Source organism: Primulina eburnea, chromosome 15 (genome assembly GCF_022965805.1).
Source record: "Primulina eburnea isolate SZY01 chromosome 15, ASM2296580v1, whole genome shotgun sequence".
NCBI lineage: Eukaryota > Viridiplantae > Streptophyta > Magnoliopsida > Lamiales > Gesneriaceae > Primulina > Primulina eburnea.
Genome location: NC_133115.1, coordinates 28,759,916 through 28,779,185, shown reverse-complemented (window position 1 = coordinate 28,779,185; position 19,270 = coordinate 28,759,916). Strand labels below are relative to the sequence as shown.

Genomic DNA, 19,270 nt, shown 5'->3' with positions numbered 1-19,270 from the left:
ATAAACAGGTAACTGAGCATGACAACAGTGTACTGGTGCTGAATTCTTCCAAGATCTAATCCAATGGGGGTTTCGGTGGGCTTGGTAAATAATACTTGAAAATTTATATGCAATTGTTTACACAAGGCCAAAATTGTATTTTGAGACGTTTCACTTTGTTTTTGTATTTACAAAGTACAAAATAAACAGAAGAACATTTATTTTCATATTATTCTTGTACTTTTCCACAGTAAATGAAAATAAATTTCACCTTTTTTTATGATATATAATTTTAAGTTTTGCAATAGTTTCCCATCTGTGTTCCCCACTGTTGCAGAAGCTGCAAGTGATGCATGGGTGGTTTCACTCTGGCACATTCTTTTTAAACATGTAATTAGAAAAAACAAGTGTCTTGTTTTTGTTTTTGTTTTAATATTTTAATAGTTTGTTAATGTTAAATCTTTAAAACTTTAGTTTATTGGGTTAGAATATAGTAATTGGATTATATTTATATATGGATAGTAACTCTAAAGTAATAAAATTTCCAAAACAAAAAAAAAAAACTAAATATATCTGGAAAAATGTAAAATGAGAAAATTTGAAACATGAAAAAAAGATCTGTTTTAATTAAGTGGGAAATATCAAACTTCAAAGACAGTTATGTTACTATATTCTATAAAATGATTCAAATAACTTTAGTTATTCTCTGTAAGGGGAAGAATATATTTCTTTTTTTAGTTGGGACACGAACTCGAAATCTCGTTTTAAATTCGGGATTTTGGGCGGGAGAGATAATTTTCCCTTGTACGAGTGCTACAAGTTCCATTCTTGCAAATACAGATATAAGTTTTCGACAACACTTTCATCTGTTCGATTATCTCACAATTATGGGTAAACAAGAAACTTCATACTTATTTTCTGCGTCAGATGCTCACCAAATTATGCCCATTCTCGACTATAAACACCTTTTCATTATCTCTTATCACTTCGATTGAGTCGATCTCAGCGCCTTCTTCATTCAATAATGATGCATTAGTGGCATCAAATCCGAATTTTCGACCTGCCAGAATCGTTGAAATAAAATTCATGGAACACATTTCAACACTGCTGAAAAGAATGCACATATTTTGATCATAATAATACCTGCAACAGTCTTGAGCTCAGCCACTGAGCTTGGCAATCTAATCAACCTACCCGGCTCGGCTGAGCAACTTGTCATTCTACAGTTTTCCGGATTTCCTCTGTATATAATGATCCTCCAAGAACATTGCGACTCGGATGTTTCGCCATTACATCTCTGCTCGTTTCCTCCTGATGAGACAACAGCTCTTTTCGATGTCTTGGGCATGACTACACGGTGTCCTACATCTAACTCTTGAAGAATTCGATTCGAGTTTAATGGATAAAACTTATTTTTAACTATTTCATCAGCTTCAGCACCATTTATCAGAAGAAATTTCATCATTTCCACATGGTTTTCTATGTTTGCAACCTGAATCGGAGTCTTCCCAGAGCTATTCTTCGAGTTCACATGAAATCCATGTTCAAGTAAATCTTTTATCACTATCACGTTATTTCTTTTTGCTGCTGTACATAAAAGGTCACCAGCCACGTAGAGATTGGAGATGGAAGCCCAACTGTACAGTATATCGAATATGGAATGTCGCTTCGCTGCTATGGCATCCCATAAAGCTGTGTTTCCTTTCGAATCTGTATTTGAAATCTTTTAGTTTAATACCAAGATTAAGATTATTTGCCAATTCAGACAAAGGGGCTGTACTTTTACCTTTCAGATGTAAGCTACAAGCATGCTTCAGCAGCACCAAAACACAGTCTTTCTGCCCGTTCGAAGCTGCAATATGCTGGTGTTTTTTCACAAACACCATCAGCTAGGATCACAGGATTTATAATATTCCAAATCCAGAGTATATTCTTTTATTTCTGATGGGCACATTTTGATTTTTTCCCTCTTGAAACCATACATTTCATTAGTACTACTCATATTTGTTTGATCATTGTGCTTTCGATATGATTTATGTCTTACTCATATTTGTTTGCCAACATAAATCATATCAAACACAATGATTTGCTATCAAGTTTTCGAGAAACATACCAATGGGGTCCTTCCGTGGACGTCTCCAACATCAGGGTCGAATCCTGAATCGAGTAACTCGTCAAGAAACAGCGCATTTCCGGTACTTGCTACACCCAGCAAATTAATCGACGCGTTAGAGTCACCATTGTCTTCCACATCTTCAAGAAACGAATCCCGAATATGTAAGTCTTCAAGCATTTTGTGATGCTGAAACAGTATCATTTTAGAATGTAAATACACATTGGTTTCCAAACCAAAGTTGTTTATTACTGCCACAATATAAAGGCAACATGTCGATCTTTTGAGGAACCGAATGAGCTATATATACTGAGTAGAAACTCATCTTAGTTACACGGTTGGATAATAGGGAACATATAAGGTCCTAAGTTGATGCATTAGATTTTACCAGTTATCTTGTATTTGAGATCATGTATGATATTTTGGTATTATATACTTGTAAACCAACCTGAAGAAAGTTTTTAACCATGATTACATAGTCTTTTTCTCTGGTCTTCACTGCTTCAGTAAGTGAGCTTGTTTTGAGACTGAGCAGCTGCGAAATCGTCTTGGTTCGGTATGTAAACTTTTGAGGACTAAAACAAAATGCTCCAAATTCTCCAAAAATGTCTCCGGATTTGAAAACTTGTTCTTTCTCTGTTTCACATTCTATCATTTCTACTTCTCCAGACACAATAACATAAATATCATCTGATGCCTCGTTCTGTACTATAATGTCCTCTCTTGGAGTCACATATTCTGCTTTCATATCCGCAATCTGATCATTAGAAACAAAATTTAAACGAATCTAAATGCTTTCCATATTTCAAGAGATGGTCAGAATCGTGCATTTTCATGCAAGTTTGCATACCAAAAGAAGAAGAATCTCCCTAGAAACGCCACTGAAGAGGTAAACCTTCTCTAGAGTAGGCAAGAACATGTGCTGCTGGATACTTAGACATAATGGTTTTGGGAGCTGTTCAATGAGCTTCTGCTGGTTCAATCTCTCTGCTTTGTATCTCATGCACATATAAGCCATTATTTTCCCTTTCAATCTTTGTGGCAACCGGTTTCGAGACACGAAACTTGATGTGGCCTCAATGCTGTTTCTCTAACAAAAACCAAAAACAGGTAACTCTTAACCTCCTTATTCTTGAAATTTCCAAGAAATATGAAGCTGACGCTGTCCACAGTTAATGTGAGAAGGATGTCACAATCATTCCTTCGTTATAAAAATGCTCAAGGTCAAGTGATGAAACTTTATTTAGAAACAAAAATAATTTAAAAACGAAAGGGAAAAAAAATCAATTGCTCGATCGAACTGAGTATATTCGAATAGACATTGGAGCCCGAGCTCAGGCACAGTTTCTAGCTAAGACAAGAAAACTTACAAACTCCATGGTTCTTCGTGTGCCCTCGACTACCAAGTTAGTCATGTTACCGATGATGTAAGACGTCAAGCCGAGATTCAAGAGCATGTAGAGGATGATGAAAACCATTTCTAAAGAGTTGACAGCATGGATATCCCCATAGCCAACTGTGGCCATTGTGGCGACGGACCAATATAGTGCTGAAATGTATCTAATCCGAAGGCTTTCGTTCTTGAAATTTGGATTGGAAGATCCAATCCATGTGTTCTCTTTGTCTGGATATCTGTCTGCTATCAAGTAGGCCACACATGCAGCACAATGCACTAACAGAAGTGTTACCTACGACCACATAATCACATGCATAATTTTTTGAGGATAAATGATAAATCATTCATGCGTACGATAACGCTACCCAAGTAATATATATATATATATATATATATATATATATATATATATATATATATATATATATATATATATATATGTATATATATATATATATATATATATATATATGTATATATATATATATATATATATATATATATATATATATATATATATATATGTATATATATATATATCTGAATTTTAGTTCCCGTTTTTCAAATGGATGAAGAACAGTTGTTCTGTGGTACTTACAAACAAGAGTCTAGCACATCTGACCCAAAAATAGCTGAATCTGATATCCTTTTCGATCCTGCGATAAAGGTCAGGCATGCATGTAACATTTAAGAAGTATATAAGTCCTACACAATGTTAACCCTGTATTGTTATATTATTATGCAAAAAATTGTAGTTGTATTTTTTGTTGTATATGCTTTTTTTTTCGATTTTGGTCAAGTGTTTATCAATTTTCTGCTTTAATTGTCTATCTTCCGATTTTAATAATTTTTTGTATATCAGGAATGCTAATGTGACATTATATACGTTAACGTCACATCACTTCGCATTGTTATCATATCAGTATCACTTCGGAAAATGACTAAAATTGAAATAAACAAAAATATAACGAACTAAAACTGAAATTCAACGACATATATAGATTACCATAATTGTAAAAACACAAACACAAGTGATCAAGAATGTAATTTTCTCAATTTTCTAAAATAATATTGTTAAAAAGTAAAATTTTAGAAAGTAATTTGATCTCATGGTAAGTATATCCTTATATGTTTTAGTCGAGAAAATTCTTTCACGATCAGAAATAATACTTTTCAAGCTATTTTTTCGTCTAGAAAATTTATTTCTTGAAAAAAAGTTTATATTAGATTCGGGACATTGTACGTACTTTTTGGTCCATGAAAACTAACCTGGTAAAAAATGAGTTGACTCGACGGAGACGCCACAATCGAAGGACTCCTAGGGCGGAGTAAGCGACGGAGAGTTGATGCTTGCCGGAAATCAAGAAAGCTATGGTCTCGAATGGGATTGTTGAGAGAGCATCCATTATAAACCAAGTTGATAGGTACCTGTATATATATGTTACCAAAGTTTTGCAAACTTTTCACCATCATCTATCTCATGCAAAAAAAACAAACAAACAGAGACGAACCTTGTAGCAATTTTTCTCGAATCTGTAACCAGCAATTGTGTTTTTGGGTCGATATAGGCGACGAAAAACGTCAAGACGATATCGATCGCAAAAAAGAAGTCCACAACATTGTCTGCTATGTATAGTGGTGTGCTTGGGTCGGGTTTTAGAAATGCGATTTCATAGGGAGATACCCATGCAGAGTATGCCACCAAAAGTACCATTACTGTCTCCCAACACCTACAAAGTCAAAACTTTTATGTTATATATATTAATTTGGTCATTTTGGTCACCAAATGTAATTTACTTAGTTTAACTTTCTTTTTCCAAATATTTTATTATGTTATTTTCCGACATAAATAAGTTTCCCTTTTCTATATACACACACACACACACACGTGCTATGATTCTTAACAATAAACAAAAATATCACATTTAGAATTTTAAACTTTAAAGGTCAATTACTCTAGAAAATATAAATGTACTTTTTCTATGTAGCAAACAAGTATGTATCTTTTAAATTAGTTTTTCAAAACTTTTGTTTACAGTTTATACAAGTTAATTTAATACACCAACAAAATGAAGTGATCGTAAGCAAAAAAAATGAATTTTCAATTTCGTATCCAAGTTAATTAATTTGAAGTAGCAGTTTTTGATCCTTCTGACCATGTTCTTGATCCAATGCGGAGACATGGTATGTTCATTATATCCTTCATGACTCGTTTAGGAATAACCAACTCATGGGGAGGTTGGAGTATCGCAGGAGGAACTGTAACGAATCCGGGGATTTTTCTTACAAAATCATGCAATATTTATGAATCTTTATTCATAAAAGTGAAAACTCTTTTGATTGATACTTCATTCACCTTTAGTGTTTGTGTATTTATTTATTTGTGCATGGCTACAAAAATACGTACAAAATTGTATTTTATGATTTATCTTCCTTATATATTCTACAACCAGGGGCGGATATATTTTTTAAAAAATTTATTGGTTTTTGAGTATTTTTTTAGTCTTGTTGAAAAATATATTTAAAATGTGTGTATTGAATATTTGAATGTTGAATATTTGAATGTTGAAAATAAGAGTTGTAAATATTGAAAATTAGTGTGTGATGATGCAGATAATGATGTATTTTATTTTTGGATTATTTGTAAAGATTTCCTATAAATAGATCTCTCATTTGTGAAAAAAATTACAATTGAGTGGAGAGAAAAATATTATAAAGTGTGTAGTTTTGTAAATTTTGAGAGTTTGAGATTTTTACTTTTTACCATAAATTTTTACTTTTTCACAACACGTTATCAGCACGAAGCTCTAAAAGCCCTCCATCCTTTTCCAAGCTCCAAACAGAAGAAAAAGGTAACAAAAGTAATAATATTTATTTTACTGTTATTTATTTATTGTGTATATATTTAATATAATATAATGTTATTATTAATAATAAAAATAATTTTTTCAAAAACTTGTTATAAATCCTGGAAGGATGTTAAGACGACATCCCACACTCCCGGTAAGGGATACGACAAGTATAAAAGTTTGTAAGGTTTTTAAACAAAATAAATTATAACACTTCATTATAATAATGTGATATGATATACATAATTCTTTAAATATGTCTAATATTATATACATCATATTATTACCATAAAATTATACAAATACATACATTATTTTTTTTTACACCAACGGTCATAAACGGTAACAAAACGGCTAGTTTTTGTCCTATAAATATGATCTCACAAACTCTTTCAATCACTTCAACTTTCTCTTCTTCTCTAAAAATTATTCTTCATTAAAATTTTCGAAGAAAAAAGAAGATGGCTTTCTCAAGGTTATTTTTAATTATTTTGGTTATCATACTCACGTTTTGTTTATCGGAGAATATCCTCCTCGTGTGTTTTCTTTATTTTTACAAATGCTTGTACTTGTTGTTTATCCATTACTTTGTATTGCAATATTCATTAACTAATAAAATACATCGTAATTTTTTTTAGTACCACCATGTCAAATTTAACAAAGCTCGAATTTGTTGCGCTAGACATCACGGGGAAAAATTATATGCAATGGACTCTCGATGTAGAAATACATCTTGAGTCATTGGGTCTAAGTGAGACCATAAAAGAAAATGACATATCGACATCACAAGAAAAGGCAAAAGCCATTATATTTTTGCGTCGACATCTCGACGAGGGATTGAAATGTGAATATTTAATTGAAAAAGATCTCATGGCTTTGTGGAAAGGATTGAAAGAAAGATTTGAACATATAAGGGAAGTTATACTTCCGACCGCCCGTGATGAATGGAATATGTTAAGATTCCAAGATTTTAAGAAAGTCAGTGATTACAATTCAGCGATGTATCGAATAATCTCGCAGCTAAAATTTTGTGGACATGAGGTCACAGAATTGGAAATGCTTGAAAAAACATTTTCCACGTTTCATGCATCAAATATTACTCTACAGCAACAATATAGAGTACGTAGATTTGCGAGATATTCTGAACTCATCGCCTGTCTTCTTGTGGCGAAAAAGAACAACGAGCTATTAATGAGAAATCATCAGTCCCGACCCACTGGATCAACAGCATTTCCAGAAGTAAATGCTGTAAGTAAAAATGAATTTAAACCTCGAAACCAAAATCAAATTCAAAGACAAGATTTTGGTCGAGGTCGAGGTCGTGGACGTGGACGTGGACGTGGACGTGGAATTGGCCGTGGTCGTGGTCGAGGCCGTGGTTTTGAAAACAATAGAGATAGTTATTTTTATAACTCATCTCAAAAGAGCGTCCCAAACCATCCACAGAAAAGGCATTCTGAGAATACAAGTGTTAATGAGAATTACTCAAAAAGATATGAAAGTTCTTGTTTCAGATGTGGTACTCCAGGACATTGGTCCCTTATTTGTCGAGCCCCTGAGTATCTTTGCAAACTTTATAAATAATTATTAAAGGGGAAAGAAAAGGAGACCAACTTCAATGAACGCATTGACCGTTTGAGTGATTCAACTCATTTTGATGCTGGTGATTTTATGAATGATTTATCTGAAAATGATCAATATGTTGGTGGGATAGAAATGAACAATATTGATGTGCAGATTTTCTCAATGATTTCTCTGAAAATGAACAATATAATGGTAGAATATAAATGTACAATAATTTATTTTTCATGTATTCATATAATAATGTTTTATTGTATAATTATGATATGTGTTATATTTAAATATATATTGCCAGTAATTTTATTTCATTGCATATTTTTTTGAAGTTCAAAAATGAAAAATGCTATGAGCAAAGCTGAAGTTTGCATACCCGATAGTGGTACAACGCACACTATCCTCCGAGATAAAAGATATTTTTTGGAACTAAAACCAACAAAAACAACGGTGAATATAATATCAGGTCCTGTAGACTTGATTAAATGATGTGGTAAAGCACAATTTTTGTTACCTAATGGTACAAAATTTTTGATCAATGATGCTTTATATTCACCACAATCGAAAAGAAATTTGTTGAGTTTTAATGATATATATTCCCATGGGTTTGATACTCAAACAATGAATGAAGGGAATGAGAAATATATGTGTCTTATCACATATAAATCAGGAAAGAAATATGTGATTGAAAATGAAACGTCTCGTGTTCTTGTGTTTAAAATGCACTAGATTTTTTTTTTTTTTTAAATTTCGGACAACATAAAAATATTTTAATAAAATATTTTTCCCATGATCTAGAACATTCGCTAGCTAGCATTTTCAAAATCAAGTGAATAGGCATAAAAATCAGATCATCGCATGAGTTACTGAACCTAAAAAAAACAATAATCGTGAAACGTATTTTCCTCTCCAAAACCACTCTAAAGCATAAATAAATGATTTTAAAATCTTTTAACGTAAAATCATAATCCCTAATCATGAGTGCGGAAAAACAGTAGAAGCGCTGGTCCTCGGGTTGTGTGCACCTTCAGTCCAGTCATCTCATGCGTCAAGCCCTTCCTCAACCTCACCTGCATCCATCACACCTAGTGAGTCTAATGACTCAACACACCAAATCTCTGTAACGAGTAATAGATATAAAATCACATGCACAGTGAAAATACTTGTACTTAAAATATCATTTCATGAAAATGCATAAACTTGAGCATGAACATTTTCGTAAATATTTTCCTGAAATGCATAACATGAACTTGAGCCTTTACCTTTTTCCTTGATCATAACATGATATAATAACATGACGTGATGACGTGATTTCTTTTCATGATCATAACATTATCTTTCTCTTGATTGAATTCAGATCGTTAATTGTGACTTTCCTGACGTGACATTACATGACATGACGATGGTACCATCTACACGAAACCACAGTACTGGGCGGCGGGGACATCAGCGACACAAGATCGTCAACTGAGCCTTGGCCTATTCTTGATCATAACCTCAAATCCTCAATTCCTGACATGACATGACATGACGATGGTACCATCTACATGAAACCACAGTACTGGGCGGCGGGGACATCAGCGACACAAGATCGTCAACTGAGCCTTGGCCTATTCTTGATCATAACCTCAAATCCTCGTAGTCACAATTACTTCACTTTCATCAATATTTTCATGTTTTCATCATCTTATAAAATCATGCATGAATGTATTTTCTTTTGAAACCAAACGTGCACCATGTATTTTAAATGTCAATTTTAATCATAAAATTTCATGGACATTTAAAATAAATCATAAATAAATCATGAACATTTCATAAGCATTTAAAAATGCACATAATATCATAAAAACTGCATTTAGGGCACTGCCATGACCTTACTAATTTTAGGTGTAAAAAGACCGTTTTACCCCTGGACGTGACATTTTATGTTTCTGACTTTTTTTCTTGATTTCTTGATTATAACATGTCCCAAATATTTATTTAAGCTTACATGAATTTTCTCATATTTTTATTTAGCTTAAAACGCGGACTTTTTAATTTAATCTTGAAACGTGACGTACTAATGCGTTTAAATCCCGAATTAAACCAAACCTTAGCATAAAATTCCCAAATTAGAAATTTGGACTTATAATAATTAATTAAGCTTAAACCTAATTTTTCATGATTTTATAAAGCTTAAAACTAGGCATTTCTCTTAATTCGTTCGTTAGCGTTTCGTATGGCGATTAAATCCCGAATAAATACCAAAACTCATTATTTTGACCCCAAATTTTAAACAAAGCATTTTTAAGATTTATTCTCCCTTTCCAAGTCATGAACCGCACCCGTGAAGCCATGGAATCAAATTTAGCTTTTTAATTTTCGTTTTGACACCTTATCGAACGCACCGAGCCATCTCCTAATTTACCCGAGCTACGCCCGAGCCGCCTTGAACCAAAACCTAGCCAACATACCTAGGGACCTTACTGTGCAAGCCCAGCTAAAAATCATGACCCTAACCCGTTCAAAGAGCCTACTGAACTTGACCCAATTTCTGTTTGCTTTGTGCGTGTAGCACCTTGGGATCTTAGGACTCCTACCTAGGCTAGGACCACTTCCAGCCTCGAACCACCTGACCCCCCATGACCCTGACCTTCCTTGGACCAAGCCCAAACCCAGCCCGGACCAGCCCAGCCCCTGGAACCCACGCAGCGAGCCACCCCAAGAGCACAGCAGCCTCGCCCAAGCTTACTGCCATTATCTATCCTCTCGTTCCTTGGACCAGCAGCCAACCCATCTGTCCCAGCCCCTGGCCCGACCCATGCCCATCATCCTGGGACCCTAAGGACCTAGCCTGGCTCGCCCAAGCCAGCCGCGAGCCACCCCTTTCCTTCCCTGCAACACAGCAGCAACCTACGCCACCCTTAATTCTCTGCATCTCACGGGTGGCATGGGGAAGAGTCCTTGTGCTCTTGGGCTCTTCCCTAACCAACTAACTCGAGTCCTAGCGTGGCTAGGACTCTCCCCTGACTCCTACCATGACCCTGGCTACCCACACCAGCCTCTATACATGAAACCCGAACCCTTAAAACACCCATGACAGATTTAGTAAAGCCATTTACTTGTTCCCTGATGTGTGGTGTTCGTGTGGGTCTGGAAATTCTTTTAACATGTATAGACATCAATTTTATCAATTCTTAACATCATGGCAGCCCTTTTTAAACACATGAAACATGTAAGACATGAATCGACACATGAAAACGTTAGTTCGTAGCACGTATACGTAAAAACCGAATTTTCTGGAATAAGACTTCATGTTCTTCGCACATACATAAATTAAATCAATACTATGATGTAATGGACGAGAAAAGGAAGATATTGGCGTGCCTTTGCGTCGTAAACGCACGATATACCGACGGCGACGAAGAACGGGAAGAACCGAAGCTTGTAACTCTCAAAACTTTGAAGGGAAAAAGGCTATCTCCCCTACGGCAGCAACTACTGAAGCGCCGAGGGAGAGTTTTGTTTTTTTCTGAAAATCCTTTGTGCGGCGTGTATCAGTGAGTGGCGTGAGTTTGATGTGCGCTAGGCTTAGGTTAAATTGTTATTTATATGTTAACTAATTTGTTAAATAGGCTTAAGGCCTAATAAACTTTTAATTAAGCCCACTTAGTGCAAGCTAGGCTTTTAATCAATTTATAAAATGGTTTTCATAAAAATCGATAATTAATTAAATAGCCGGACGGCTTAAAAGATCGCATTTTAGTTGAAAATCCAACACCGATAAAAAAATTAGTCCCGGCGTATAAAATCACCGCAAAATTCCTAGTTTTCAAAAATACGAGAAGCCATCTCCCCTAAATTAAATAATTAAAATTAATTATTTAATTAAAACATTTTTTTAGCCCTCGGTCTCCGTTCCTCGATCGTCACTTGAATATCTTTTTAAAAATACAGTTTAATGCAACCATGCAGAAAATATATTTTAAACATGTCAAAATGCACCACATAAATAACTCATGCAATTAAAATATTTATTTAAAAATACCAAAGAATTTAATAATTCAAATGCATGTGGTTCGCGTGGACCTTTAAATTTTCGGGACGTTACAGAAAAACTACCAATGCTCCCTATTGGATTGCATTATACACATATAAGTCTCATTGAATCAAACATGGTAGTTGATAATTCTTCAATATTAACAAATTGGCATGACCGATTGGGACATCCTGGTTCAACAATGACGCGAAGAATCATAGAAAATACACATGGTCATCCCCTGAAAGACCAGAAGATCTTTCAGAATAATAAGTTTCAATGTAAAGCATGTTCTCTTGGGAAACTTATTATAAGACCATCACCAGTCAAAATCTAAACTGAATCACCGATGTTTCTTGAACGTATTCAGGGTGATATTTGTGGACCAATCCATCCACCATGTGGACCATTTAGATATTTTATGGTATTGATTGATACCTCCAGCAGATGGTCACATGTATGTTTATTGTCAACTCGAAATGTTGCATTTGCAAGATTACTTGCTCAAATAATAAAATTGAGGAATCAATTTCCCGATTATACAATCAAGAAAATTAGACTTGATAATGCTGGTGAATTTACTTCCCAGACTTTCAATGATTATTGTATGTCTATGGGAATCATTGTTGAGCATCATGTTGCTCATGTACATACACAGAATGGATTGGTTGAATCATTGATTAAACGTCTGCAAATGATTGCTAGACCAATGATTATGAAAACAAAGCTCCCTATTTCTATATGGGGACATGCAATTTTACATGATGCTTCATTAATTCGCATCAGACCAAGTGCATATCATAAATACTCCCCATTGCAGCTTGCATTTGGTAAAGAACCAGACATTTCTCATTTGAGAATTTTTGGATGTATGGTGTATGTGCCTATTGCACCACCGCAACGAAAGAAAATGAGACATCAAAGAAAGGTTGGAATTTATATCGGTTATGATAGTCCATCAATCATTCGATATCTTGAACCTCAGACAGACGACGTGTTCACAGCACGATTTGCTGATTGTCATTTTAATGAGGAAATCTTCCCAATGTTAGGGGGAGAACAGAAACATACCGAAAAGAAAATTACATGGTATGTATCATCATTGTTACATCTGGATCCAAGAACACAACAACATGAAAAAGATGTACAACAAATTGTGCACTTGCAAAGAATAGCAAATCAAATACCAGATGCCTTTACAGATGCAAAAGGGGTAACTAAATCATATATACATGATGTAAATGCTCCTGCTCGAATTGAAATTCCAAAGAAACAAATTGAACAAAGTCATGATGTCGTAAAACGCCTGAAGCGTGGAAGGCCAGTCGGTTCCAAGGATAAAAATTCTCGAAAAAGAAAATTTATAGAGAAACACGATGATCACAAAATAGAGAATGATGTTCCTGAAGAAACACATGATGATCACAAAATAGAGAATGATGTTCCTGAAGAAACACATGATGATGAAAATGTTCCATCAGAACCACAAACTGACGAGAATCATGAAATCTCTATCAATTATATTAATACTGGAAAAATATGGAAGCGAAAAGATATAGAAGAAATCGATGATATATTTTCTTATAATGTGACAATCGACATCATAAATGATAATGAAGATCATGAACCAAAATCTTTTGGTGAATGTAAAAATCGACATGATTGGAAAAAATGGAAAGAAGCCATCCAGGTTGAATTGGATTCGCTACATAAACGTAATGTTTTTGGACCTATAGTCCTTACACCTGAAGGTGTAAAACCTGTTGGATACAAATGGGTTTTTATTCGAAAGCGAAATGAGAAAAATGAAATAGTAAGATATAAAGCTCGACTTGTTGCACAAGGTTTTTCTCAAAGACCTGGAATTGATTATGAAGAAACGTATTCTCCCGTGATGGATGCAATTACGTTTCGGTATTTGATTAGCTTGGCAGTATCTGAAAATTTAGAAATGCGTCTTATGGATGTTGTTACAGCTTACTTATATGGATCACTTGATAGTAATATATATATATGAAAATCCCTGAAGGATTTAAGATGCCTGAAGCACAAAGTTCAAAACCCAGAGAATGTTATTCTGTGAAATTACAAAAATCATTATATGTGTTGAAGCAATCCGGTTGAATGTGGTATAATCGACTAAGTGATCACTTGATGAAAAAGGGATAAGTAAATAATTCAATATGCCCTTGTGTTTTCATTAAGAAAACAACATCCGGATACTTAATTATTGCTGTATATGTTGAAGATTTAAACATCATTGGAACGAATAAGGAAATTCAAGAAGTTGTGTCATACTTGAAGGAAGAATTTGAAATGAAGGATCTTGGAAAAACCAAGTATTGTCTGGGTTTACAAATTGAACAAAAAGAATGTGGAATGTTTGTTCACCAGACAAATTATACAGAAAAGATCCTTAAACGTTTTAATATGGATAAATCAAATCCTTTAAGTACTCCAATGGTTGTTAGATCATTAAACATAGAAAATGATCCATTCCGTCCATGTGAAGATGATGAAGATATTCTTGGTCCAGAAGTACCATATCTAAGTGCTATCGGTGCTCTTATGTATCTTACAAATTGTACGAGGCCCGATATATCTTTTGCCGTAAATTTGTTGGCAAGATTCAGCACATGTCCAACAAAGAGACACTGGAACGGAATTAAACATATATTCCGTTATCTACGAGGAACGACAGACTTGGGACTTTTGTATTCAAAAGATGCTAATCCAAGTATAATTGGTTATGCCGATGCTGGATACTTATCTGATCCACACAAGGCACGTTCTCAAACTGGATACGTATTTACTCGTGGAGGCACTGCAATTTCTTGGCGTTCACAGAAACAAACGCTCGTAACAAATTCATCAAATCATGCCGAGATTATTGCACTACATGAAGCAAGTCGTGAATGTGTGTGGTTAAAATCAATGACCCAACATATCCAAATCTCATGCGGATTATTATTTGACGAGAAGCCTGTGATACTATATGAAGATAATGCTGCATGTGTTGCTCAAATGAAAGAAGGATACATAAAAAGCGACAGAACTAAACATATTCCTCCTAAGTTCTTTGCATTAACCAAGGAGCTAGAGAAGAATAAATGTATTGATGTTCGTCACATTCAATCAAGTGAAAACTCATCAGATCTCTTCACAAAGGCACTTCCTACGTCAATATTCAGAAAGCACATGTATAATATTGGGATGCGCAATCTACGAAATTTGTGAAGAATTGTTCATGTCAACATCAGGGGGAGTTTACGTGAATGCACTCTTTTTTCCTTACTATGGTTTTTATCCCAATGAGTTTTTCCTAGTAAGGTTTTTAACGAGACAGTATAAAAACACGTAATGAAGACAATCATTATGATCATCATCACAAGGGGGAGTGTTGAAAAATATATTTAAAATGTGTATTGAATATTTGAATGTTGAAAATAAGAGTTGTAAATATTGAAAATTAGTGTGTGATGATGTAGGTAATGATGTATTTTATTTTTAGATTATTTGTAAAGATTTCCTATAAATATCTCTCATTTGTGAAGAAAATCACAATTGAGTAAAGAGAAAAATATTATAAAGTGTGTAGTTTGGTAAATTTTGAGAGTTTGAGATTTTTACTTTTTCACAACAAGTCTTAATTTTTTAGTATTTTTTTAGTCATACTTTATTGGTGCAAATATTAGAAATTTTTTAACTCTGAGGATTTTTTAAAATGGTCTTCTGCAAACTTTTGTCGTGTTTCACTCAAAGGTTAAAGGATTTCATGTAAGTTAACTTTTAAAATTAGCTTTAAATTCCAAATATATATTTTAGATCATTTTTACATTAACACAAAAATATATTAAATTGAGTTAATATGATAATAGAATTATATAGTTACAAAATATTTTATTATATCTTTATTTAATTTATATTAATACTAAAAGTTTTATAGAATTATAAATTTTTAGTATGAATTTGTGTATATTTATATTGGATTGGTTTTGAGAAAAATAAAGTAAATAACCTTTCAAATGTTGCAAAATTTCTATGTGAATTATGATATATTTGTTATTATATGATTTATCAATGATTTGAATTTCGAGATTAACTGAATAATATAACAAGCCTTTTCTTTCAATTAATTTCCATCTTATTCTTTCATGTATGTCAATGTCCAAATCGACGCATTAATTTTTTTTTACGGTTGGTTTTAAAAAGATCTAAAATGCTTTCCTAAGATTAAAAAAAAATTAAAAATCCATTTTGGTTTCAAGATAAGAGAAAGTATCAATTCTCGGGTGAGAAAATATCAGTTTCTACCAAAATAACCGATAGAAGTAAATTAATTTGAAAAATCGGTTTGATTTATTTTGAAGTTCAGTTGTAGTTTTTTAAAACATATGTTAGTTCGGCTTAGTTTAAGGTTTTATTATAAAAGTTTGGTTAACCAAACAAACCGAAATTTTATTTAAAAAAATAATATATTATTTTTTTAATAAAGTTTATTATCATATAAATATTATAAACTTCTAATAAAATTTTATTAGAAAACAAAATTAGAAGTAAATAAAATTTAGATTTATTTAATTTATTACAATTTTTAAAATTAAAACGTGATTTTTTAAAAAAAAATCTAAAATTTGAGTGAATTCAGTTATCGACCGAAATAACATATTTTTTCAGTTAGATTTGTTCGGGTTTCCTCGTAATGTTCATTCGATCCAGTATGGTTTTAGTATCGGAAAAAAATTCGATTAATTTGATTTTAGAAAGTCGGTTCGATTTTAACCGAATACACATCCTTATTAGTGTCTAAACTGGAACGTAGCCAACTCCAAGTATTTTTGAATCCTGACTCCACCCCTGTCTATAACTTGTAACAGCACCTGCTTTATCGGCAACTACTTTAATTATATCTATAATTCTTTTTTCATCAAATTTTGCAGAGAAATAAAATTCATTTCATTTACTACAATCAATCTTTCTAACTTCTGAGAATATACATACCTGTATCTTGAATCCATGGGGGAGATAATTCTACCATCAGAATCATTAAACTGTGAAGTATAAGAAGTACCCAATGGGGGGACAATAATCTTGGAAAGATTCTTGAAACCTGTCGACTTTTTTGCTTCATCCTCATCGTGGACTCCCTTTCCCTCTTCATTTTTGTCGGACTCCATTATTTTCATTGCGCAGAACATTACCAAGATACAGCTTTAAGTAGCTAGAGGGCTGAGATACATACATATTACACACACACACACACACACACACACACACACACACACACACACACACACACATATATATCTGTGTGTGTGTGCGCGCGCGCGCGAGGCATATGTAATGGATATGATTCTTGGAAGGAGTAGTATTATGTATGCTGTGGTTACATAGGTATAGTGGCCAAATAGTGGGATCATATGGGATTTATCGACTGATTCTTAATTTTATGATGATAAGGCGTTTAGTGGGAAGTATATATATAAGCATACAACAATAACTAGTGATGGAATTTTACTGTTTATGGAGGTAATGTTACACCACACAATTGTACGACGGGTTACGTTAATTGCATATATGATATATGTGTGTTCGTGATTTGAAAACATGGAGAGTTGATAGATCATTTTTCTTCACGGGTGTTTTCAACAATCTCGTGATTTCACAGAGGTAGTATATGCAATTATTATTGTGAAAGAAATGATTTATTGAGTATATATATTAATTTGTGGGATTTAAGAAATTTAAAACAATGCATGACAAAATTTGATTTTTATTCAATGGGTGAGATGAATCTGTTCATTTCTTCTCCTGCTACCTGCCCGGTGACCTGATCGTGTTTTATGTAAAAAAGAGGGATTCAAAATTCAAATAAGGAATCTGTCTTAAGCTCTTATTTACTGATCTGCATGATCCTTGAAAACAAGTTTTGGGATATTGGTAATGATACTAGTAAATTCTACAAATAGGAATTGAAAAAATTATGCCATGAATTTTACCATTTAAGTTTCGTGAGACCGTCTCACAAGAGACTTACTCTGTACTTATTCGCTCTCCATTAATAGTACATTATCACTTATTTGTTCTCCTTGAAATTTACAATTTAAGTGGCACAAATTACATTTTCACATATTATCTTCAATCTTTGATCATTTTAATTTTTAGGTAAGATATTGATTCTTTCTACTATGAAATAAGATGAATTAATCTTGATTCTGCTATCAAATTTTATACTAATGATTAAGGGTTTGGTGGCTTCATAATTATACCTTAGACAATTTTCTAGGTGGATGAAAGCAACAAGACCACAAGCTTTTTCACCATTAATATAACTCGTTCAATAACATTAACCATTCCAGTCCCTTTCTATACCTATAAGGTGCGACAACTTTTAGTACAATGCCATTCATGCTATAACAATTTTGGCGATATTAGAAATTTCGATTTCACTTAATTAATTCGGGGAACAAATGTAGTCTTCATTAAAGATCATAACAGTTAATACTGTCTCTACTAGAGACATGACCGACGGTAGGAAAAATGGTAAGATTGATATATAAGAGATATGAGAAAATACCAGCAGGTAGACATGCATCACCCCGAACTCAAGGGCCTGACAGCTCGACCAATTATAACTCAAGTAAATGCATTATGTATTTTCACAAGTATAAAGAAATAAAATTACGACTTGATTACTAATTAAGCTTTTGATCTATTAGTAAACGTTCGATCCTAACACTAGCAAGAGATCCCAATTGAATGAGTGAAACTAAAAGTCTGGAATGACTGAGCGAGGAACTTCATAATCTCGTAGGAGCGAACAAACCCCGACGTTCCCGAAAATTGTGTTCTCAGTTCGAGTTATGTAGTTTGCATGCAACTCGTATGTATAAAATTGAGGTTGTTAAAAATATGGCTATGTAAATGAATTTCAAAATGAATTTTTTTGAGCTATTTTCATTAAAGATTAAAAAAAATGTTAACAAGACCCTAACCGTGTATCCAAATGTTTATATCTCAATACATGAGTAATATTAATGTTTACAGTGCTAATATGTCGAAATTTAGGTCAACAAATTTAAATTATAATACTCTTACGTTAACTTGAACTCAACCAAGAAAATTAATGGAGTCCTTGATGATGGCCACACATTGTTTCTGAGCACAAACTTGTGTGAGACGGTCTCACAGGTCGTATTTTGTGAGACAGATATCTTATTAGAGTCATCCATGAAAAAATATTAATTTTTATGCTAAAAGTATTACTTTTTATTGTGAATATCGGTAGGATTGACCCGTCTCACAGATAAAAATTTGTGAGATCGTCTCGAGACCTATCT

General features: G+C 33.4%; 1 protein-coding gene across 1 annotated transcript; it reads right to left on the bottom strand.

Moving 5' to 3' along the window:
• Positions 1-716: 716 nt before the first annotated feature.
• Positions 717-17,275, bottom strand: LOC140814711 (potassium channel AKT2/3-like). The gene is made up of 11 exons (XM_073173784.1): positions 16,932-17,275; positions 5,000-5,218; positions 4,758-4,916; positions 4,087-4,144; positions 3,463-3,780; positions 2,943-3,182; positions 2,541-2,849; positions 2,093-2,281; positions 1,766-1,841; positions 1,123-1,689; positions 717-1,039 (listed from the first exon to the last, which is right to left on the bottom strand). The coding sequence occupies exons 1-11, from the start codon at positions 17,126-17,128 to the stop codon at positions 903-905; spliced, it is 2,469 nt and encodes an 822-aa protein (XP_073029885.1). The 5' UTR covers positions 17,129-17,275; the 3' UTR covers positions 717-902.
• Between the last annotated feature and the right edge of the window lie 1,995 nt (positions 17,276-19,270).

Bases quoted from the DNA above. Each gene is read 5' to 3' on its own strand.
- LOC140814711 (XM_073173784.1), bottom strand. From the start codon at position 17,128: ATGTTCTGCGCAATGAAAATAATGGAGTCCGACAAAAATGAAGAGGGA. The intron at 3,183-3,462 runs GTAAGTTTTCTT...GGTTTTTGTTAG, and splicing joins CACGAAGAACCATGGAGTTT to AGAAACAGCATTGAGGCCAC. The intron at 1,842-2,092 runs GTATGTTTCTCG...AAAAAACACCAG, and splicing joins TCCACGGAAGGACCCCATTG to CATATTGCAGCTTCGAACGG.